The 25,260-nt window shown below is 32.7% G+C and overlaps 1 protein-coding gene across 2 annotated transcripts in view; it reads left to right on the top strand.

Moving 5' to 3' along the window:
• The window catches only part of LOC123718416, a 50,930-nt gene that overhangs the window by 1,171 nt on the left and 24,499 nt on the right, over nt 1-25,260 (top strand). The window contains exons 1-10 of one of the 2 annotated variants that reach the window (XM_045674864.1): nt 540-675; nt 10,302-10,416; nt 10,698-10,871; nt 13,966-14,146; nt 15,958-16,082; nt 17,395-17,570; nt 17,981-18,142; nt 18,806-18,948; nt 19,286-19,666; nt 19,781-25,243. In XM_045674864.1, the coding sequence (XP_045530820.1) occupies nt 602-675; nt 10,302-10,416; nt 10,698-10,871; nt 13,966-14,146; nt 15,958-16,082; nt 17,395-17,570; nt 17,981-18,142; nt 18,806-18,948; nt 19,286-19,666; nt 19,781-25,243 (6,994 nt within the window). In that variant the 5' untranslated portion in view covers nt 540-601. Of the gene's footprint in view, nt 1-539; nt 676-10,301; nt 10,417-10,697; nt 10,872-13,965; nt 14,147-15,957; nt 16,083-17,394; nt 17,571-17,980; nt 18,143-18,805; nt 18,949-19,285; nt 19,667-19,780; nt 25,244-25,260 lie in introns of those variants that run through there. The other variant, XM_045674863.1, reaches the window with a different exon arrangement.

Raw genomic sequence — 25,260 nt, 5'->3', positions numbered from 1 at the left:
AAGTTGACTGTTTCACTGTCCACAATAATCTTTCGAGTGCTTTAGCTTTATAGTTTATTTAAAAACAAAATACCATAATAAATCTTTTGTTTTTTTTTAAATAATTGCCCTTCTCTGATAACTCATGAAATTCTCTTTCCCTTTATTCTCATTTTCTTTTCCATTTTGGTTTTCATGTGAACTGAATGTTATCGGATCTCTATAGACGGGCAAATGATGTCAGTTTAAAGCAAAAATAAATATGAGACTGCAAGCGACTTTATATCGTACAGCGACATCTTTCGACGATCTATAGAATTTTTATATGGCGCCATCTTTTAGTGATCTATGAAACTATGACACTGTGATCTATAGTAAAGTCTTTTCACTTCTCAACATCGTTTGATTTTAAATAGTGCATAATCGCATATAAATTTAAATTCACTATCACTTAATTTATGTGCTTGTATTTTTGGATCTGTAGCGTAAACGCGCGATTTACTAATAAAATTCGAGAATAAACAAAAACAGCGGCGCTGGCGTCGCTTTATTAAAAATATCTTGATTTTAAGACAGTCCGCGTCTAACTATCGCGTACTCCGAAACGATATGTGCTCCCGCCATGGGCAGTAATTGTTGTAAGGGTGACGCCGCGGGCAAACCTGTGGTGCGGTCAAACTCATCTATATACACCAGGTATAACGTGGGCCCCTGGGCTAGTGATTGTGCTGTGACCGTCACCTGGCGACGACAGCTCATGATTAATTCGCATTTGGTGATATAATTAAAAATAGCCGTAACACTTTAGATCATAGCCAAATTATTAACGGTTTTTATTTAATATTGTATAACATATTTACATTACGTTACGTTTACGTATACGTTTTAAAATTATTTATATGAAATGGTTATCATTTATCGTATATTATATCGCGTAATTGTTTGAATTTTCTTTGGTAAGTGTTTTTAAACATATCTTTAAGTCCAATGGGACAAATACTACACAGCCCACAAAGTAGCTCAAACTGTGCGAACTATTATACATTTACATGCGAACTCTAAAGCAGAATGAATACAATGCTTAAATTTTCTAGACAGCTTCACGCGAAAAAATATGAATAAGTTTTAGGTTTTATTGCGATTTGGTTTACTTCTGTGAAATAAATATTGAAATAAAATCATTCACAAATTGTTATTGTTTCTTATAGCTACAGTGTCAGCGATTGAGATATTTTCAGCGAATTCTGAACTAAATCTGTACGTCCATTGATTAGTTAATATTATTATTGCATTTGGTGTACCATACTTTACCGTTATCTACGTTCTAATACTTCAAGAGTATGATTGTATAAATGAAGGTGCTGAATTACCTATGCTAGGCTCACATTGTTATAAAATAACAACGCTACATTGGTTTTAGTGTCATGTATATTTCACAAAGCCACATCTTACTAACGTACAACATTTATTTTACACTGTTAGGTCAAATAAACCAAATAACAATTTCGTGTAAATTGCGGTCGTTTTATATTAAACATGCAATTTTCTTACATTAATGAAACATAGGTAAATTAAATACTGGCAATATCGTTTGAAACGATGAAATGACAAACGTTTCAATACAAATAGCATTATATCGATGTTAATTTCGCCCATTTATTGCGCAATTTACGGTCTACTTGTTTTGAAACGTTTATTTACATGCTCTTATATACTTATAAATGGATTCGTGGGTTGATGGTAAATTGATGTGTTATTTGAGTTAAATACACTCCTATATATATAATAACGATCAAGTGAGATTATAGGTAACAGAGTCGATACTGTCTCCCTAGTTTGCGAGTGCTAAAAATACCAGTAGTGCCTTTTGTACTTACCCGCAGATATCTGTACCTGTTCCGTGATAATTTGTTCTGTGTCGAACACATGGCGTCGACATTTTGGGTATAACACACGGTTACCTCACTATGTTTATCTTCACCATACGAGCGAGTCTGAAATGCGCACATTAAAAGAAAAGTACATTGGCGCACAGCCCCCACATACCAGACTGTTTTTGTACTAAATAAATCTTGACTTTATTATTTACATTTCTTTTAATTTTCACGGTTGCGCTTTCACCCTGAAATGTCATAAATATAGGTCAGAGACAAGCGTTTAAAATTTTATCTTCGTGATATTTTTTTAATTTTGCAATTCTAGATTCGATTTTTATACGATGGTCCTGTTTAATTTATTACCATTTCTACATCATTCAGAATTTAGAATTTGCGTAGGGCACATTTTAAGATTAGATTCAGAGAGTTACGCTCAGTATTTTATTCATATATTCACGCAAACAGACAAACGGAACTCATAGTTCGAGCTAAGGCCCATAATTCCCGAATGTCAAAATCGAATACGTCACACAAAGCACTGAGTCACGTTACTGAATATAATATCCCTGAATACTACCCTCAGCGTATATCTACGACTTCCGTATGTATATAACGCTCTATATATCCATTTGAAGATTTCTCTTAGATAAAAAAATTGTGAAACTTCTTTTTGACCTTATTTTAAGAAAAATTCTCAGCTATATGCAACTTTACAGAAATTGGTTAAATAAAGTTAAATTAGATAAAGTTTAACAAAAGGCTTTTATTATCATAGACATGAATACAAATAATACAATTATTTCATTTTACCTTATTACTACTAAGATTATTACCGAATTTCATTAATTGTAATACAATTATTATTATCATTGTTAAACGACATGCTGTCCCAACTCCACTGGAGAAAGTACTATTGGAATCAACCGTGGTAGGGATGAGAAAAAGATGATGGTAAAGAAGTTTCTCTTAAAAAAATTTTTTATGTAATATAACAAACAGGTATCACTTATTCCACGTCATTAAATTTGTATCGGTAGACATCCCTACTCATCGTCAAGGAAGACAGAGGGATTATTATACAATGTATATGTGTAGTGGACTAAGCCGCTTAAGTTTGTCATGTCATACATGAATTCTAGACTAATTTCCTGGTATAATCTAGAAGATAGTCGATCGAGTGCTCGTGCGTAAATCCTTTTGAAAGGGTTCTAATTAATTGACATCCGACTCTCGACTCTCTAAACACATTACAAGTCCTTCTGCTGAATGAGTAAACAACGACGGTTTAATTTTTTACTTCTAGTCTGACTTGAATTATCTATTTACACTTATAGCTTTATATATTTAGTATACAAAAAATTACATATATTATTACTATTATATTATAGAGGTTTTAAGATTATAAAATTAGTAATTTACCATTAAATACATTGACAATAGACAAAACTGTTTATTAAAGCAGTTAGATTTTTCTCTAAAAAAAATAAACTTAAAATCTTGAACAACATGAGCGACGTTGGATGAATCACACTCTCAACTATGGCTCAATGAGTTTTAACATTTTTGTTTCAAAACTCCGTAAAGTAATTACATGAATTATTTTCTCCTTATTTAATTTCCGCTACATTTCATTTCTGTACTCCGTTAAACTGAGGATATAAAATCTATAAGATGGGGATATGTGGGCGTCAATAGCGACGCCCATACTAAAGCTTCTCTCTTGTAACAAAATAAAGATGGTGCGAGTGTGTGACCTTGAGTTTTGGCCCTTGCTTATTCTTATTGAACGATCAGTGCATACATAGTAGGCATGTTTGGCTTTGGTAGCCATTTGCGCAATTCTTAAATTATCTGGACACATGCCAAGGTCCATGTGATACAGAAACGAATTCTATGTTGCTTCCCTAACAGATTTGTGTCTGACATTGTGGTACATTCGGAACTTAAAATTATCAAGTAAATTAAAACAAACTGTCTATAAATTGCTATTCATTTATTTCTACACATCTATAAATTAAAATAAACATTAGCAACGTTTCCGGAGAACGGCTGCATCAAATTGGAAAATCGTAATTACATTTATTAAGTCTATCACGTCACGCTACGACCAAATTATTGCGGGACCTCATACCTGGTATATAATAATGTAAAGAAAAAGTGCAGTCAGTTTGACAAAAAACATAAAGAGAGTCGGACGTTAAGGAAGACGCATGACTCACAAATTCTTCTCGAGATAAGTAACGTAGTTGCTTTGCTACGAAAAAATTGAACTTTTTTAATTGAAGTTTATTGATTAAACCTATTTGATCCAAATTTATAAACGTGTTTTGAATACTACGCAGCGCTATTTACCTTTTTTTTTACACGCCGTTAATTACGTTGCTAAGTAACCTACCGTTAGAAAATTGTCTAGAAATGCGTCAATACCACCCACATCTAAAAAAACAACTGAAATAATTTTGATGTAATGGAATATTCCTCAATGTCGATGCCTGATTGAAAGATCATCTCGATATGATTTTTAATTTGTGACGTGGACATATTCGTATATTCTAAAAGTCTAAATAGATCATTGTACTCGAATATTGTCCAACTCCAACTTCATCACATACATACGGGTCAAACTAACGATAAACTCGATTGAAGTCGTTAAAAAAAGAAAACATTCCTTCAAAAGCCGGCTTAGATAATATAAATGTCTACTATTAAAGATTTCAAAATGTACAAACTTTACCGTAACGTATTGAGATCGGTAAACTATTAAAAACTTTGCCAATTGATAATAAATTTCCGAATAACGAGCGCTGTACTTAAAATATATTTAAACTCGGATCACTGAACTATTAATCTTGGTAATACATGATCTTTGGTTCAAACATAGCGATCAAAGGAATGTTAAGAAAACCGCCCATTTTATGCCCGCTCGTAATTTTAGCTCGACTGTTTTCATAGGCCTACAATTCTGGACGAAATCACGGTAAATAAAGTAAGAATAAATTGTATTTTGCATCAGTGCAATTTCTATAATAAGCTTTCAATCGAATACAGTATTTTTGTAGTTTAAAGCCGTTTTTAAGTGTTGATATTGATTAGATTAAAGATAAAAAATTATGTTAAGCCCACAATTATTAAAAACAGTAATGATTAGAAGTTACCTAAACACTTAAACGTAACTTATTTGGTTATTGTTGTGTTAATCAGTTAAGTTTTCTCTTATTTCGTTATCATCAATTAAATCTGTCAGAGTTGCATATACGTATAGTACGTTATCGATGTTCGGGGGCGGTATAATGATTTACAATGTCACAACCAAAGGTCACAGTTTTGATATACATTATATTAAGCTTATTTTTTGTTTTTCTCTATAAGACAGAGTGTGTACGTTTAATTCATTTATGGATATTAATATGACAATTGACAATATATATTTAAATATCCATATAATCACGGTAACACGTACAATGTTATAAAGAAATGTTTATTCACAAGCTAATTACTTACGTTTTTAGTCATAAAAACTTTTCTGCACAGTTCCGTGTCTGGTAATTATTTACACTCTCGTAAAGAAACGTATCTGTAGTTCGACTATGAGGTTGACGAAGTGTTAACGATGATAGTTTAGGCATTGAATGATTATATCTGTGGTCATTGATCAGAAAATGAAATATACATTTTTGCTCAGTATGACTTAACATATTCCGACCTATGGCCACAGATATTGTTTTTAAATCATGGCATGTATACAATAAAAAATTCCTTCATAGCTTTCTTGCTATAGAGGAAGGCTATTATTATATGTTCTAGATTCTTAAATATTAAATTATTAGCTAAATTATATTAATAAATACATGTTTGTGTGATTACGATAAACAATAGTTATAGGTATAAATAATAAACTTCATTGGCGCGCGTAACGTTGTTTTCTGTCACTTATAAAAATAGAAGACAGACATAGATATTAATCAAGCTTATAGCTCTTATATGTAGTATGTATTTTCTGTTATTATGAAATTTAAAGCAGTCTCTTAAGAAATATAAGACAGTAAGATAAGCGAGGAAATTATATTAAATTCTTTTTATTTTTTAACTTAAAAATGTGAAAGCGCATGTAAATTTTTTATGCAGAAAACGTTTTTTCATTTAACATGAATATCAACCAAGTTAATTATTTTTAAATTTGAGCATTGTCCAGGCTCACAGAGAGAGCAATTACGTTTAAAATTGCGTAACAATTAATGTAATCAACGCCTTGTATACAATTAAATATTTCTAGGAGAATAGTTCGCAAATTCGTACGTGGAATGATGTACATCATAATGGGTTATATATCGCGGATAAAATGTCTTTTTAATTATTAATTACTAGTAGACGAGGCGGCCGCTACGCAAGTTACGGTACTTTCATTTTACGGTAACCATTTTCAATTACCGGATGTTAGATGTTTTAACAAATGATTGTCTTCTGCTGGACTTCATGAGTCTTTATACAATGCTGAAATTGTACCGTACTATTTTTTTTACACGGCATCACTCACAATTCCAATTTTTTTCTGATATAACGTTATTACTTAACACAATATCGAGTGTTATTGTAACAAATTGAATTGATGCTATTTTTGACTGACGCATTTTTTGAATAAAAATAATAGTTTTTTAATTATGTACTAACGCAATACGCAATTCGAAAGACTTTAACTTAATGAATAATGCCTAAGTTAGTGAAGACAATTTATATAAATACCCACTACTATCTCATAAATATCATAAGTTATTTTGTGAATTCATAAGAATGTATGTAAGTAATTCATCTACTATTGATCCGTGTATACTCAATGGTCTTAATGAAAATTAGTACTGTACACAAAAAAAACCGTTGTTACTAAGGCCACATAAAAATTGCGTAGGTATACCAAAATGAAGTGCCTACGCAATACGTGGGGTACAGAATTTTCTACATTAATTTCTATCTTTTATTATTGAGGTTTTGTGTGCGTGTTAATTACAGTTTTTGATTTAAAAAACGAACACTATAATAGTTATTAAAGGACTGGGGAATATCTAAATGTACTATAGTAAACAAGGGTTTCACAAAGGATAATTAAATGCAACCACCTTTGAAGTGACGTGAAAGGGGATGTTATGATGATCGATATTAATGCAGTGTAACTCGATCCAGAGATGCGTACGTTCTATTGTGTTAGACTAATAGATATAAGATATATAGATAAGTCACGATATAATTTATATGGAATATTTAGAAGCGATTCGTGGGCGTTTTTATAATAATACAAATACGACTTGGATCGTTAATACAATAGGTGTTTATATTGGTTGTCTGAAATTTTGAGGTGTCAAAACCGAAGCTGAAACTCTTGAATTAACTATTATAACCTCAAAATTGTTGTTCGGACTAATACCTACAGCTGAGTTTCATTTTTGGACGTTAAGGCAGAATACAAAATACCATCCGTATCACCTCGACGTCCGTCGTTCCACCACTATGTGTAACCAGCTGCCCACTGAAGTATTTCCGAACCAATTCGACTTAGGGTTTTTCAAGAAAAGAGCGTACCAATCCTTGAAATCCCGTCTTGCGAGCGAGCCTTTTGGCAATGTGAGTGTCCATGGGCGGCGGTGACACTTAAATTCAGATGAACCTCCTGCCCGTTTGCCTACCACTACATTTAAAAAAAAACATTTGCGCAATTATAAGGTTTTTCCTGATATCGACAGTTATTATTTTATAAATATATTATCTAGACATAAGTTAACCTATTCTTTGTCTGAAACTGATAATCAATAAACGGCCATGTCAATGTGTTTCCGGGAAAACCAATTTCCGTATTTTATTGAATTTAAAATATTGCAATATGCGTAGGTTGCCTAACGCGAAAATAAATCTGAATTGACCTGTTCATTCCAGCTCCTCCTTGAAAAGCTTGACGCTGTATGAGGTAATAAGTTTTGTACTATAAAGATCAAAGGAGATAACGTGTAGCTGACGCTTAATATTCATCACATTTTCTTTTGTTCTTTTAGTTTCAAGTATATACGTAATATAAGTTTGGAACTTTATTATAATATAATTTATTAACATTATTTCATCATAAGTCATTAAAATATTTCAAAATGTATGTGAAATAGCTTTTTCCATACAATCTATATACTTTGCGATACCCCTTTTATTCGCAGAGGGGTTAATACCACCTAGGTATATTTTGATACTGTAACGTTTTCGAGTATTATAGACCAAATTTAATTCATCAAAGGGTTTAAATCAATTTGTTTTAGTAATATCACTAGTGAGTATTGAAATTTGTTCCTGATAAATATTTGTATTGACCGTATGCATGCAAATTAAATTCGTGTATTACTAAAATTCGGAGTACGACACGAAATTGATTTTATTATTGAAAGCGAAGTAACGCTTTGTATTTGCCGAAACCATACAGCCATTTCAGCGTGTTATTGATAATAAGCGGATCCGACATACGATTTCCTGTACATACATATTAAATACAAAATTTGTTTAAAAAATATGTCATTGTTAATAATCAGAACTATTCTCGAAGCCACTTAAACACTCTTCCACAAACAAGCCTGGTCCCACCCATTTACTGCATTACGGCTTTGTTGGGAAAGATTCGATCCACTTATGCATTGTTAATGATAATATCGGCAAGATAAGCTAATAGAAACTCGAAATAAACACATCAACCTATCAACTTTAAAACTTCTTAATGTCAAATTTTCAATCATACTTAACTATGGATAACTTGACGTTTTGGTGTCCGTCTGTTATTCCTTGTCAGATGCGTTTTGTTGTACCATTGTATTTTATCTCACGTCCCTCGGAAATAGGATAAAAAGTCCGTCCTATATCAGACTTCTGGTTCTAAGTTACCTCCCCACCAATTTTCTTCAGTTATAAGTACTGTAACTAAGATGACTTTCTTTTATATTGCATCTAGATTTGGCAGAAGTATTTCATTGTACGTTAATTATATAAAAAAACTGAGTTATACGTTACCAACTTAAACTTAAACAAATAAATATCTTAATTCCAGGTAATTTCCAAAAATAAGTTATCACATCTACTTTAATAGAATTATTTGGTAAAACTGTAAACAGGTACCCAAAAAAAACCTCGCTTATTAAGATTTTAATTCGGAGTCTGGATGTTCTATAAATATTACAAGCATCAAAGAGTTCGATCACAAACATTGTATGTAAACGTTATTGGACATCACAAAGTAAACCCGGCGCAACCAAAATACTAATAAAAGTATTGGAATGTTTTTTTTGTTAAAATTCGGATTAAAATAAACCTTTGAAACGATATTGAAAATAATTACACATGAACGTATTTCACTGGTTAGGCTAAATAGAATGTTATTTTACGACAAAATACGCAGTTTAATACCAGACTCGCAAGAGATTAAATCTTCCTGCATTCATTATTTTTAATTTGAACTTTTTCAGATACAATTATGCCGTCGAACAGTTTTTCATGGTTCAGTATTAATAACTGTTATATTGAATAAAAATTGTTTTCAACATAACTATTTTATTTCTTTAAAGCCAAACTCGGAGTCGTCCATTAAATTGTATCTAAAACTTTTAGTAACAAAACAACTACAATTACCTTTCCCATTAGAGATAGACTGAACTAAATCCAAAACAAAATCCCCAGAGGGCATAATTTTACTAATATAGTTCCTGTACACTTAGTGGTGACCGGGTAATATAATTAATTTCAACCGTGATTCCCCTCGATGTACTGCATACATACATACATTTGCGCTTTGTTCTCACTATCACAATGTTAGTGAGTTCTATTTTATCATACCTACGGCTAAACATATACATTATATTACTAATCTATCGATTGTACCATACCAGCTGATACGCTTCTGAAGATAAATTTAAACTTTGCGCAAGATCTATTGCGTTGTGACGTATATAGGCCGAATATTTATATCTCTCTGAGTTTTTATGTTAACAAAACAATTCCTTTCCGTTGTTAAAATTTTAATAGCTCCGAGAAATCTATGAGGAAAATAATTTGTTTCCGGTGGCCGGATTACATATTTATATCTGCTTAGAGTTAGTTAATAATTGTACTTCCTTACACATTTGAATTTTATGGTTTAATATTAGGTCTTCTGGCACGATAAGTCTTAAGTCAAAACTGAACGTCTCTCTTCATACGTTCAATTTATCTGTTTTACTATGAAGACTAGAAATAATGTCAACGAAACAGCTTTAGAGACAGACCTTAGGGTAGACAATTCTTTTTCTGTTTTCGTTATAGACAAGAATGCCTACTTTCTATAGATTTTTGGGCGTTGAGTCTAATATTCCTGTTGTTTTCCTGTATGAGTTATTGCATATAATCGAGTTTATTATAATATTTATAAGAAATTAAAAACAAACCCTTTTGCAGGAATCGTGCGGGAGCGACATTAGATGACCGCTTCAGGACTTCAGTGGATGCCAGTGGAATACGACTCACGGTCTCTTCAGCCCAAATTGGCGATAGTGGCGTATATACTCTACAAGTATATTTTATGATATATACCGGAGCATTAGCAAGATTGTTTCATAATCTTGACTTCTAATCGCGTATTATTGTTAATAAGGAACATTTTTTTATTGACGCAATCTATTAAAACATAAAAAAAGAATATATATATGTTGTATAAATATATTAAAATTTAAAGTGTTCTCCAAGTCCTACAAGACCCGTTAAAATGTTTAAGAGAGAGATCATTGTATTAAAACATCTGCTAAACATAATTTTCTGTTATCTTTCTTTTCTATATTTCCTCTTTAAATCCAGGCAAGCAATGCTGCCGGAAAGGACACGACTCGGGTCTCATTGGAGGTCTCCCTGGATGAGACACCTACAGGGGACGACCCGCCCACTTTTCTTCGTCGACTTCAGGACCTCACTGTAAAAGTCGGGACCAGGACTAGGTTCCTTGTGGAAATCTTAAGCTCCACTGAGTGCAGGGTTAGTAACTGTGAATAAGCTACACAAGCAAATCTTAATAAAATAAAAGAAGTTACCTCCTGGACATGAGCCCAATTCTTAAACAATTAACTGAGAATTATTGTTTTATTTTGCTTCCGTCTCTTTAGGTTATATTGGTTATTTTGTTTATTAGTTTTCTGAATTATGATAAAAAAATTATTAATTCACACTTTATCTGACACTGATTCTGATCTTAATCAGTCTTGTCTTGAGTTTCGATCCCTAGCTTTGCAATAATATTTTGGTGAAGGAAAATGTCGTGACGAAACCGGCATGCTATAAAAATGATGACTTTTTCATCATTTTTATGCATGTGTCGGGCATAGAAAGACGACCACCCATTGGCCTATAAGAAAATACGGGTTATCATAAAACAGATACGGAAGCTTAAGGCTCAGAATTAAAAAATTAAAGGTAGTAGCGCCACTGGTGACTTTTTTTGTACTAAAACTCTGCAAACACAGTTAAATAATTTCAAATCCCGTGTAATTTTTCTATAACAAAGTATTTAAAACACATTGTTATGAAATTCATATTCTATTTAGGTAAAATTTTGTAATTTTCAGAATATAATGGGCATGTTATGTCAGGCCTTAAACTAACTTTAAACTAGACAGGCTACATCAACATTTACGCCCATCTACCAGCTGCTTGTGACAGCCTTTGAAAGTGTCGCTTGATGTGCGATTTTCATTTAGACCACAATAACATTTGCAAAATTGTCAATCTTTTTTGATGTGTTGTAATTATGTATTAAAATATTAATTATTTCATCTTCATTTGGCGGAAAATCAACATATTAAAACGATAATGAACTATTACGTGTGGTTTGGCTTGACATGAACCTTTTGGAAGACCCTTTTCTAGTGGTTAAGCATTTTGTTGATAAATATAATAACTGAGAAGCGTGAGTTAAGTTCGGTGGCATTTGTTGAAAGGTTCACTTAAATGAAATTTCTGTTTGAAGCTAAGTGTCAACTGTCTTTAATCGATTAAAATAAACAAAATTTTGGGTAGTAAGGTTTTTGGACTAAGTAAAAACGGAAGCTTATCTTATTTATGGGTACTAACAACTAAGTGATACATCTGTTATCTATAAAGAATATACGTGATATCATCCTATTATTCAATGAAGCGTGAATGTTATATTACGATTAATTAATCTATGAAAGGGCTACTTTTACGTTTTACATCTTATTGGCTAATAAGTGTAAGTTGATGATTTGATTTGCGATATTTAACGTATGCCGATATCTGAAGATATATCATCACCTATTTCCCTAAACATCTCTATGGTCAATGAGTATTTTATTATTTACATGAGAACATACGCGCTAATCGTATTATACGTGACGTAGTAATGGAAGCGAGAATATCTGCGAACGTAAGCCTGTTTGCATATTTCCATGAAATAATTTAATTATTTTTGCTACACAGTTTACTAAGCAAAGGCTCGGAAGCATCCTTAAAATGCAATGCGATAATTGAAAACACGTTCCAAATCGAATTTTTAACCATGCATCGTTTAAAAAAGTATAAGGATATTTGTGGCGCATTTTTAATGCTTTTTCAAGCTAAACAGTGGAGGATAATTGGAATACACCAATCACAACCAAACGAAACGCGCTATAGTACTCGTAGTTTGTTTTCTATTATTCGCTTAAATGTTTGCGGATATAACGTAAATGTTATTTTTTTACCACAATTTTTTTTTTAAATAAACCAAATGTATGTTCGAAACCCGTAGGAAAAAAACATCACAGCGTTCAATTCCGAGAAAGTTCAGAAAGAAGCAGTACTATCGTACCAGCTTCCCCACCTCCACAGGTCTGGTTATATATATATATATATAACTATATGTCTTATGCTATGGTAGTGCAGCATTCGAAAGGGAAATTCATTTTTGAAATGTGTCCAGTAGTTTTTCATTTTATTATTACAAAATTGCATGATCAAAATATAAACTTTCTTCTAAGGTGGACAAAACGGAATCTTTCGTTACAACCTTCCTATGACTCTTTAATAATAGTACAAAATTTGATATTTGCATAAATAGACCAACTTCCGATTCGCAGTGGTTTCGGATTTAGACCGGAAAGAGACAACCTAGTATTTCGTAGTACATCGCATTACCCGTTGATTCGTTTGTTAATTATAGATTGCTTCTAAGAATTGGTCATACCACCTGAACTACAACTGTCTATTAGTTGACAGATTCTCTAGCAGTGTTTTAAGTACTAAAATAGAATCAAGCTAGTACTGAAATTAGCCTGTAGCTAGTAGTACCGTCACGTACAGATTTTAATTTTACAAAAAGGATTTGAATTTAGTAAAAAAATTTAAGTTGTATTATGTTATGGTGAGCGAATATATAAGATGTAAATTCATATGTTCGTTTAGTTCTTATTTTAGTGAGAATCTAGCGTTCTAGAAGAGATAGTGAAAGAATTTTACTGAAATTAATTACCTTCTCTACAATGAACCGTTGCTTTGTTTTTAACCACTAAAGGTTCTCAATATATCAAAAACATTTTTATGTACTCTCCTATAGTAAAAAACTCATTGAGAAATCCCGAATAGCCTTGAACGGCGACGGAATTCGTGCATAGCTGTGTGACATAACTCTTCTATTTTAAAATACGATGTGGGAGTTCTGTTTTTACATAAATTTACTAGATCTATAATTCTATCGTCTGTGATATGTCGCGGTTCAAACTAAAGGGCATTTAATTATTTCAAGCCACCCCTCGCTAAATTTTGTTTGACGGCTCGTCCGAATCATAAATACAAACACCCTTCATAATATTATGTAATATATTGATATCAAAATGTCAAGGGCACCTTCTTTATAAATCTACCGTATTTTCAAAACTAAAGTTATTATATTTAGACATTTGCTTTGTTTTTATTTACTGATTTATTTTTAACAATTCCGTCATAGATACCTATTTTGCGTAACTTTCAAATTTAAATTTGGAACCTAATGATATTTACTTCCGCACATTTTCATATCGCCTGTCAAGTGTTTCTAGATACAGTTATTATAATTCTTTTCACTTCCAACATTTATCAGGTTACATGGTACCGTAACGAGCGTCGACTTCTGGAGGCGGAGAGGATTGCTCTGGTACGCGACGGCAATTTCTGGTGCGCAGATGTTGCAACTGTCAGCGTAGATGATGCTGGAAGGTGGACCTGCACTGCTGAAAACCTAGGCGGAAGAGCCAGCTGCTCTGCACATCTCAATGTATTAGGTATACACATTTCCATAAAACGTGCCAATTATTTAGCTCGTCTTTTCTATATACATAAAATAAATAAATATGGAGTTATGTTAAAACAATAAAAACAGTAATAACATAGGCCTTTTTACCATTCTATCTGGTTCCGGACTAGCCTGTAGTTCTATTTTTTTTTCGACGAAATTTTCTAATATTTCGCCACCTCACCTTCTGCTATAGATACAACTTCCACCATAACTATAGTTGTTTCGGATTACATGCACCACCTTATTCGCATCGAAACAAATAAGCTGAAAATATGCATAAATTCACTGTATTGGATGGGGCAGAAATCCCGGCACAATGAATGCTCTGAAGTCGAATAAAAGTGAAAATTGGTCTTGTTCATGAATGGAAAATAATTTAATATTAAAATCTCGAAAAAAGCTCGAATTCTACTAACCCATCTTATTACTGAATTTCTTACGCGTTATTTCAATACCAAGAAATCGTTAAAAACAATTGATATGCTGACAGAAATATGCCAAGGTAATTCCTATTGTTTCAATATTACTAATTGGTTGAAATATAATTTTCGAAGAAATAATATAAAATGCTTATCACAAATTTTACAACAATGCCTTACTTACCAAGCGCTATATTTCGTAATTTCTCCGAATTTAAGAAATATCTCATCCATTTGACAAAAAATGCTTAGTAGTTGGGAAATATGGGAAATGTATATTATTTATTTTACTTTTCGTTGCAAAAACCAAAATAAATTATTAAATAATAATAATAAATTAAATAATAAGGAGGGCATCGGCCGGCCTCTTTCAGACTTTCTTATCTTCCTACTACCTTATGCAGTTAAATAATATTGAGAGATATTTGAAGTCGATTTAAGTTTTTTTAAAGTTACTTGTAAAAGTAAGTTTGAATTTCTTTATCTGATAATAAATATTGTAACACTATATACCATTACTTATATTAATATGATTTTGTTACTTAGCTTACCTTTTTAGTAGCTACATACAAACATTCGGAAGATACTATGCTACCTCATAAAGATTGTTCGTTTTTTCGAAAGTAACTAATAAAACTAAACAATTTTCTCTCTATAAAAACCACTCAATGTTTAAGGAATAAATTAAAAAATATACTCGAATTGTTCCAGCCATTCTGGAGTTTTGCGATTAGCTACATAGTTTACTATTCATTGTTTTATAAAAATAATATATATTGATGTTTCGGAATACCACCAATTAAATTCTACTGTTATAGGATATACTTTAATAATGTAATGTGCCAGGGGCTTGTAATTTGCGACTATGGCATTACTTATTTTAAAACAATATCGCAAATTAATGAGACTAGTCTAGTAGGTACTAGTCCCAGGACCTTTTATCAACTAGATAATGGTTAACTTATTTTACATAGCCTTCCTTTAATACATTTCTTAAATTTATTAAAAGGCAGAGATAAAAGAGCCTCTGGGATTCTGTTAAAGAAAAGTATCTCTTTTCCCGAAATAATTACTAACTTTAGATAGTCTAATACGCGGAAATTGCAGCCTGCGTGTTTTCCGAGTATTAACATAATGCGTAGTTCTATCCTAGTAAACTTATCATTATTTTTGTATACATACATAATATTCTCAGAAATATATTACGAGGGAAATGTAAGTATATTAATTTTCTTGAATTTATCTCTCAGAGATTCCCTACATTTTAGATAATATATTGAAAAGCGTGAGCTCTCTTACCATGTACTATGTACTCCGATGTGATGCGATTATAACCCATCCTCTGTTATTACTCTATTGTCTGTTTTGAATATTTTAGTGCCCAAGGCGTACAAACGTCCGGAGTTTGTAGAAGAATTACGCGCCATACTCACAGAACAAGGAACAGTGTCGCTGGAGTGTAAGGTCGTGGGAGTGCCCACTCCTGTACTGAGGTGGTTTAAGGTGAGCTTATAACATTTTGTATGGACATTGTCACATGTAATACCTAGGTAACACTGAAACTGTTTAGAAAATGAAAAACGGCTTAATGTAGAAAGTTGCCAATACTTTGTAATCTCCGTTCCTCTCTACACATCTTCGCTTTCGATGTAACCTCTGAGAAAAGCAGTGGGCCCATTCTTTCTTAAGGGTCTCTTCTATTTCATTTTCATACGCTTTCACCGCATCTTCAGCGCTCGTAAAGCGAATACCTCGAATTTTATCTTTAGTTCTTGGGAATAAATGAAAGTTGCAGGGCGCCAGGTCAGGACAGTATGGCGAATGACTCGTTATCTCGACACCTGCCATAGCCAAATATTGATTCCGTTTTGTTTCGAGGGTGCTGATGTCGAGTTTTTTCCAAGACAATAGGCATACAGAGCTTGACATACCAGTCTGCAGTAACTGTCCTTCCATCTTCTAGCACAACTGTCGTGAAATTACCTTTCCGACCAAAGAATGAGGCAATCATCTTTTTACCTTCATTTCTTTCTTGCTTTACCTTAGCTGGCCGCCTCGAAAGGAAACACCCACTGAGCTGATTGTCTTTTGGTTTCAGGTTCATAGCAATATATCGACCATGCCAAATACAGCATTAGAGTCACCGTCGGTGAATCTTATCTAACATTTGGCGACACCAGTCCATGCGAAGGTGTTTCTGGTCGTCGGTTAAAGTATGGGAAATCCTACTGGTACAAAGTTTCCTGTCGAGCTTGACTTCATACAGGCCTTCATAAATGCCTAGGCTTTCCCGTATCTGCTGATAGGTCGCTCTCCTATATTCCTCTACCATGCGTCGCACAGCATTGATGTTATCTTTAGTATTCGCTGTTAAAGGACGTCCCTCACGCGAATCATCATTGAGATTGCTACGTCCACGTTTAAACTCGTTAATCCAATTGTAAATAGTGACACGAGATGGGGCTTCATTAAGAAATGCTAATCGCAGCCTATCATAGCTTTGTTGTTGAGTAACACCGCAACGAAAGTCATAATAAATCACTGACCGAAAATTTTCTCGCGTTAGGTTCATTTTCACGTGTAACAACAGTTTTAGATTTGCCGCCAATTCACAAAAACAAATGACAAATGATTGCAATATACTACATTAGGTTACCAAAGAGTTCTAAAATTGAAATTCAAAAAGTTTTCATTAGCAATGTTTCTAACTGGCCAGTTCTAAACATTTTCAGTGTTACTCACGTATTCGCGCCTCAGTGCTTTTCTTAACGCTATTTTTATGTTTTTATTAAATCAAATATAATATATATTACAGGACAGTAGAGAAATAAAAGCCGGTGATGTTTTTGCACTAACAGCCAATGCTGATGACCCTACTTCCCTTGGTACTTACACCTGCGAGGCAATCAATTGTATGGGGAGGGCCTATTCTTCATCGAAGGTACATGTCATCGGACGCTCCAAGGAAGGATCAGATAAGCCTAGCTTTGGGTAAGTCTTTGCCTTTTGAACTTTAATCAAGACAAATAGTCTAAAACCACAATCCCGGAACCAGTTCTTTTGGATTCCGTTATACGAGTATATGAGTATTATAAAAGTGACACGCGAACACGACGGGGTCTGTACCCTGAGTACAACAACCAACAATATTTATTATTGGAATAGCGACGCACGATTGTCGAGGAAGACTTGTGTTGTTTTCACAGTTCCAGCATTTATGTTTTTTCGTCGGTTGCCAGCTCCTTTCTTGACAAATCATAATCATAGAAAACGCCATTAATTGATAGTTTATCTAGGATCAGGTATTTATACTTAATTCCTGTACATATATACTGGCTTGTAAATTCTTTATTATTGACAATGAAAATTAATTAACAGATAAATATTCTCTTGTTGCTTAGCGGCCTGACACCCGATCCTCCGCCAATATTCACTAAGGAACTTGAAGATCAGTTTGTAAGAATTTGTGATCATCTTTCACTGGGATGTCAAATTGTGGTGCCACCCTGGCCTCGTAGCGTTGTTTGGTACAATAAGGAAGGAAAGGTTGATTCTAGTACACAGTGAGTGGTTTTATTTAAGACGTTTTGTAGTTATTAAAGGTATATGATTTTTTCTTTTGAGTCCTTTTATAATTAATTTAAGTGTGCTCCTCTAGTGAACACGTATGGTATGTTACTATACGTGAATTTATATACACGTTTACTAAAATGAATTGCGTTTTTCATTATGTATAAAAAATCGGTGGCACTACAACCTGTTTTTAGGTCTGGGCCTCAGATTTCTGTCTCCGTTTCGTGAGCAATTTTCAATCTAATATGCAAGTAGGTGATCAGCCACCTGTGCCTGGCACAGACTGTCGACTTCTTGGGTCAAAGGCAAGCCAGTTTCCTTACTATGTTTTTATTCACCGTCTGAGTGTTAAATGCACACATAGAAAGAAAGAGAATTGGTGCACAGCCGAGGATCGAACCTCAGGGATGAGAGTCTTAAGCCACTAGGGCAACACGCCTTTTTTATTATAAAGGTAGTATTTATGGCCAACACTTAAATATCCCAGTTACGAGTATAAGTATAATATAAAATTATACCATATCGTACCATTTTCGTATCTGGAAAAGAAAACCACTATGACAAAACATATTATTTATTTATTTTCAATCGAATATTAAAAACTGCGAGTAAAGTTTTTCCACCCAGGTGTGTTTCAACTTAGTATTTTCTAGATACCACATAATTGAGGATGGCGTTGGAGGTTATATGATAGAAGTTTCGGCTTCTGAGTGGGCTGACGAAGGAGAATGGAAATGCGTAGCAACCAGCGCTGGTGGCAGGATTGGTATTTCAACCTGCAATGTCACAATGGATGGTAACCTTACTTACTTATTTGTTAACAAATAAAAAAAACTAATTGTATAAATCGATTTAAACAACCGAGCTTAGCTTGATAGTAGTCTCGATTTACATGCCTTTTAAACGTAAAGCCAAAACAATTTAATGTATATAACAACAACAAATTTGTGTAAAATACAATCAAAATTTGACGTAATTTTATGTCTGATTTTTTAGACGTGCTGTGCATCCAAGATTCAATGATTATTTTACTATAACTTATAAATTCATTTGTATCTCAGAATTTCTTTAGTAGTAAAAATATTCAATATAATATGCTTTTTTTATCATTTACACACACAAATACTTTACAGTGCCTAAGAATTATAGAAAGCCACGCTTTATGGAGAACCTACAGGCTATCCTTACCGAAGAGGGTCTAGTATCTTTCGAATGTAAAGTTGTTGGCTTCCCTACACCAATACTCAGCTGGTTTAAAGATGGTCAAGAGCTGAAGCCTGGAGACGTTTATCAACTCACGGGAACAAATTCGCTTGGCTCATATTGCTGTATCGCACGAAACTGCATGGGCCAAGCTAGCAGTTCAGCAGAACTCACCGTTGAAGATATCCAGAACCAACTGAACGAAGAAGAAAAACTACAGTTGTTCTCTAAAAACCAAGCACCTAAGTTTTTGCAAGGACTAAAGAGTGTCGAAGTAAAAATTGATGAGCCATTCCGCTTTACAATCAAAGGTAATGTCTGATTTGGACCCTATGGTTTTTATAGCTTTACGTTTAAATTTTGGGCTATTATTATTTTAGATTTTATTTTTATTTTACTGAAACGAAAAATATTGTTTCTTTTAGTTGTCATTCCGCCTGAACCTACAGTATTATGGTATCGAGATGATCAACCTATGGATGAGTCTCCTCGATGTCACCTCGGAAAGGAAGACCGAGGTGTATTTTATTTAGATATAAAAAATTTAGAACTTATGGACCAAACTGAGTGGAAATGTGTAGCAATGAATGACTATGGTCATAGTGTTACGTCGTGTTTCTTAAAGTTAATTATTCCGCGACATTACAAGAAACCGAGATTTTTGGAAAACCTTCAAGCCATTCTTTCAGATGAAGGTGCTGTTAATCTTGAATGTAAAGTGATTGGGGTACCACAACCTGTATTGAAATGGTATAAAGATGGCGAAGAATTAAAACCAGGTGATATTCATAGAATAATATCAGGTCAAGATGGAACGTGTTGCCTTGGAACTTATACATGTGAGGCTCAAAATTGCATGGGCATAGCTGCAAGTTCAGCTTCTCTCCTAGGCTTTGAAGATACAGTAAAAGCTAAAAAGAAGAGAGCTGATGATCAAATTCTACAGCGCAATTTGTCATTAAGTACTATACATGAAGAGAGAACTTCACAAATGTATGACACACCTGTGGCTGACGTAACTTTAGATGAAAAAGGAGAAATATCATTTTCTTTTGATGGAAAAGAAGTTTCAGTATCACTTTATGAAACACCTGATTTAACAGAAGAAGAAGCACTGCAAATAGTAGAAATGTACGCTGATCAGTTATCGGAAAATGTCACAGAACATAATGTTATAGAACTGCCTCCCTTAAGATTTGTTAAAGAAACATCTACATCTGGAAATCTTCTCATGGAAGCTATTATTATAGATGTTTCACCAGACTATTTTGTGCCGCCTGAAGAAGATTTAAGGACTGAGGCCGATATTGAAGATATTTCAATAGCTGAAGAAAATGGACAGCAGCAATTATCTTTTGATCAAGAAGTTGCAGAAGAATATATCGATAAAACAATGGCTTTACTGACGGATGAAAAATCTGACATAGTTTTAAAACCAGTTAGACGAAAATCTGATTCGCAGAAAAGTGGCGAAGATTACTTTAGCTTATCAAGAGATCAGTCTCTCTCTGAAGAAAAAAAAGACGATGACACTCAAATTTTATCTGAAAGTATTACTTTTGCCAGCGCTCATAGCACTGGGAAGCAAAAGTCAAAACCGTCTCAAGAAGATGATGTAGGTACTCAGGAATCGTCAGATATTACCAAAACGGTCTTCTTAAGAGAAGAGCTACCAACTAGTTTAGATATAGAAAATAAAACTAGTAAACTATTAAATAGCGCTAAACGTGATTCTTTAAAATCAATAACTAGTTTTAAACAAGAGGAAGTTGACATTACTAACTTAAATGAGAATATGATTTTTATTAGCTTATCTTTATCTAAAATTCTGAATAAGGTTCAAATGTTGGAAAGAGACATTATTTTACAGTCTCAGTTGATGCCTACTGCTGCAATAGCTGCAAAAAGCCTAGAAATTATTAACAGTATTATAAGTCCTTTAACTGAAATACATAATATTACTGACGCTTTTAAAGAATCAATGAATGAAACATCCGATTCTAAATCTATACTACTTACTCAGCTTCCACAGTGCTTGAAAGATCTTCAAAACGCTTTGGCAATGGTTGAAAAATGTGTTGATGTGGGAAGTGATAAAACTCTTATTAATAACACTTGCATTTCTATAATAAATAATTGTGAAGAAGATTTAACTAAATTTGTAGAAAAAATTAGGGAACTTCCAGTAAAGTATTCATATCTGATTGATGAAACCGTTTCAACAGACATAAAACTGTTGGCAAACGATATTCTTAATATAATTGACATTTCCAAATCTACGGTCACTAATAAATCTAAAATTAGTCAAGAAACTCAAAAACATGAATTATCAATTGATAAGCAACATTTGAACAATACCCAAAAAGCAATATATCACTTAAAGGTTCCGCTTAATTCCCTTTGGGACATTATTGAAAATGCTTTGAAAAAAAGTCTGTTAAGCTACAATGAAACTAATAATGCTGAGGCAATTCTATTTAATATGTCCTCATCTATACAAGACTTACAGACAGCGTTGGAGCAGATAGAATTTCTATCGGTTGAGGAATCAAATTCGTCCTTGCCGAAATATAATACCACAACAATTGAAACCGTTATAAGTTCGGTTTTAAAATTAAGAAACTCATTTGAAAGCCTTTCTTTTGAAAAAGAAAATAAATATGATAAGGAACAATTAGGAAGTGTGTTACAGGTTATAAAAGTTGACTTGGAGGATATTTCTTTTCGTATTAACGATATAGAAAAGACTATTGGTTCATTTGATGTTTTATATGGAGACAATAAATTAGAAATCCTACAAAAAATGGCACACGTATTAATAGCTTTAGAAAATTCTTTGCCAGTATTAAGCTCAGTGCCAAATGTCCAAGAAACTGTATCAATATTTCATAAAAATCTAACTAAAGCATTAGAAAATGCTATAGAAAGTAATGACAGGGCTAAATACTCAGCACTTTTGCATATATGTGACGTAGTAAGTAGAATTAATGTCTCAATCCAAGGTTTTGAATCGAGTAAGTTTATATCTTTAACAAGCATACTAAACAACTTTAACATTATTGAGGAAAATCTTAAAAGTCTTAGCATTGATCAAGGTATACGTGATGATATATTAAAAAATGTTTACCAATGCTATGTTGATATTCAAAATGTTATAACAACTTATGAAGAGGATATGAGTATTAAAATGGATTCAGAACCAGTTAAAGAAATAGCAACGGATCAATTTTACACTGAATCAAAAGTTCACTTAGTAGTTCAACAGATTGATCAGTTAATATCTGCAATTAACAATATTTCCGCAGAAGAGGTGACTCCAAGCATCTGTTGTATTTTACCAATTTTACAAAATACTTGTCCAGTTTTAGAAGAACTTAAATGTAGTATAGCATCTCTTGAAGAAAACATACAAGAAAATTCTCATGTCTCTGACGCTATATCACAAAGTTTATTAGCAGAATCTATTGGAGCCCCGTTGCAATCAATTCAAGAAAATATTACAGTTCTAAATCAAGTACTTCTCGAAACAGTAGGACAGATGAAATCTAAAGACGACGCGATAGGTGTATTTGCAAAACCTCTTTATGAATTGTATACGACTTTACAAACATTACAAGAAAATGTTCTTTCGGAATATGAAAGTTTCTCACTTCATGAAAGTAGTGCCAAAATTGCAACCTCAACAGGAGTTCTTCGAAATTGCATTTTGATAGTAGAAGAACAATGTTATATTGAAGGATTAGATGAAATGTCTACTTTACAAGACATCTCGTGTTTAAAAACAACAGCAGATCCTATTTCTGAAAGCAATTTAATATTACCTGTCATTCAAGAAACACATTTGGAAGCTCCTATTTTTAATACTTTAAAAAGTCGACCAGAAATTGCCCATGAATTTCAATTACTACATGAAGATATACTAGAGATACAAAAATTAGATATTCTTGAGGCGTTAAACACTTTGTCTGAAGTTAAAGAATACGCTAATATAAAATCAGTTACGGAGACAATAGAAGAGATACAGCATAAAATTGTTAGCATCCTATCCCCTTTAGTTATGGAATCATTAAGTTCTGTCTCTAATCTAGATTTGGCTAGCAACAATTTAACAAACATTTCCGAATCTTTATTTAAATTAAAAAACCATTTAACTGTTATTGATGTTGATAACATTCCAATTTACGAAGACGTTTTAAAGATACCATCTAATAAAATACATTCTATAGTTAAAAATATATCTAATTTAAAAGAGCATTTAGACAAATGTCTGTTGTCAGTACAACGCCATACAAACTTATTAGATTCAGAGGAAATTAAAGATTTATATTATGTGTGTAATGATTTTGTGTCTTGCTCAAAAACAACTGTACATACATGGCCATCGCAAAATAAAAATATGTATAATTTAGTAAGCGCTGTAGAGAACTTTTTACAAGTTATCAAAACCACTCCAGATTTGAATGCTGAAGAAGTCAAAAGCGTTTTCAATGACCTTTATAAAAGTATAATAAACATGGAAGATACTTTATTTGAGTATGTAAGTTCTACGGAAATTGCAGTTACAAAAGAAAATCCGCTGGAGACAATAATTCATAAACTGGCAAGTAATATAGCAGTTTTGGAGCACTACAATGCTGACCTATCTAGTGCATCAAACACGGACTTTCCTCAGTCCGCGTCACTGACATCTATAGAAACTGAGTACCTTAATAATATGGAAAATGTGATTGTAAATAATGTCATAATTATGCAGAATTTAACAAACCCAAGCCAAAAAACTGAGTCTCAGAAGAAAGATACAATTTTGATTCAAAATTTCATGGAAAAGTTTAAAAGCAGTTTTTCTATAATACGTGTGCTATTAACGCAACGACCAAGTCATAAAAGGGTAATACGACTTTTTCAAGAATATTTTACTCTCCAAATAAATATTTATAAATTTAAAAAAGTAAAGTCAACACACACACATCCAGAGGATTTTATGTATTTACATGACTTTTTGAATCAAGCTGAAGGTAGCTTAGAAAAAATTAAACTATCCTTAATAAAACTTTGTAGTTCCATTTCCAAAACATTATTCAGAGAGCCATTAACTAAAATTAATGATTCCATTGCTAACTTTCCAAATTATTTGCGATTGGACAGTGTAATGGATTTACATGATTTGATTCAGAACTTTCTTATAAGTGTTAATATAGCAGCACCACATTTAGAAAGTCTGGAACAAAATGTTGTTCAAGAACTCGAGACATGCATATTCATAAATTCCGATGCAGAAAATAAATTGATAACAGACAGTTTAGACAATTTGTTGTCGCTTCTTGAACGCGAAATGTGTGATAATCCAGATAATGAAAAAGAAAAACTTTTAAAAGATTTGGTAAAATGTTTTAGAGACCATCAAGATTATAAAAATGCAATAGGTACAGGAAAAAGAATGATTATCCTCAAGTGCTTAGCTGATTGTTCAGACATACTACGAAATCATTTCCGAACATTTGATACAGAAATAAAACTACTTGAGTCAACAAACGGTGATCAATTACAAGAGTTACTCAACAAATTTATACATCAACTTAAATCTATACATTTTCAAATAAATGAAATAAAAGAAAATGTATTCGTAGAGCCTGATTTAATGATAAAAAATATTATATCTTTAAAACAATTTTGTGAAAAACATTTGAGTTATTTCAGTCAATCTTCATTATGTGAAGATGACTTTAGTATCATTAATGACATTATTAATGAAATCCACTTAATTCAAGATAATATAAATAGATTACAAAACGACCTTAAAATCTTCGAAGATTTAAAAGACATCGACGATTTCTTCAAGAAAATGTTATCTTCTGATAAAGTAATCAAAGATCAAAAATTATCGAAGGGTAAATATTTTATTTGT

The sequence above is a fragment of the Pieris brassicae genome, chromosome Z (genome assembly GCF_905147105.1).
Source record: "Pieris brassicae chromosome Z, ilPieBrab1.1, whole genome shotgun sequence".
NCBI classification, from domain to species: Eukaryota; Metazoa; Arthropoda; class Insecta; order Lepidoptera; family Pieridae; genus Pieris; species Pieris brassicae.
The sequence above is the reverse complement of the archived record's forward strand: the minus strand, read 5'-3'. Positions and strand labels throughout refer to the sequence as shown.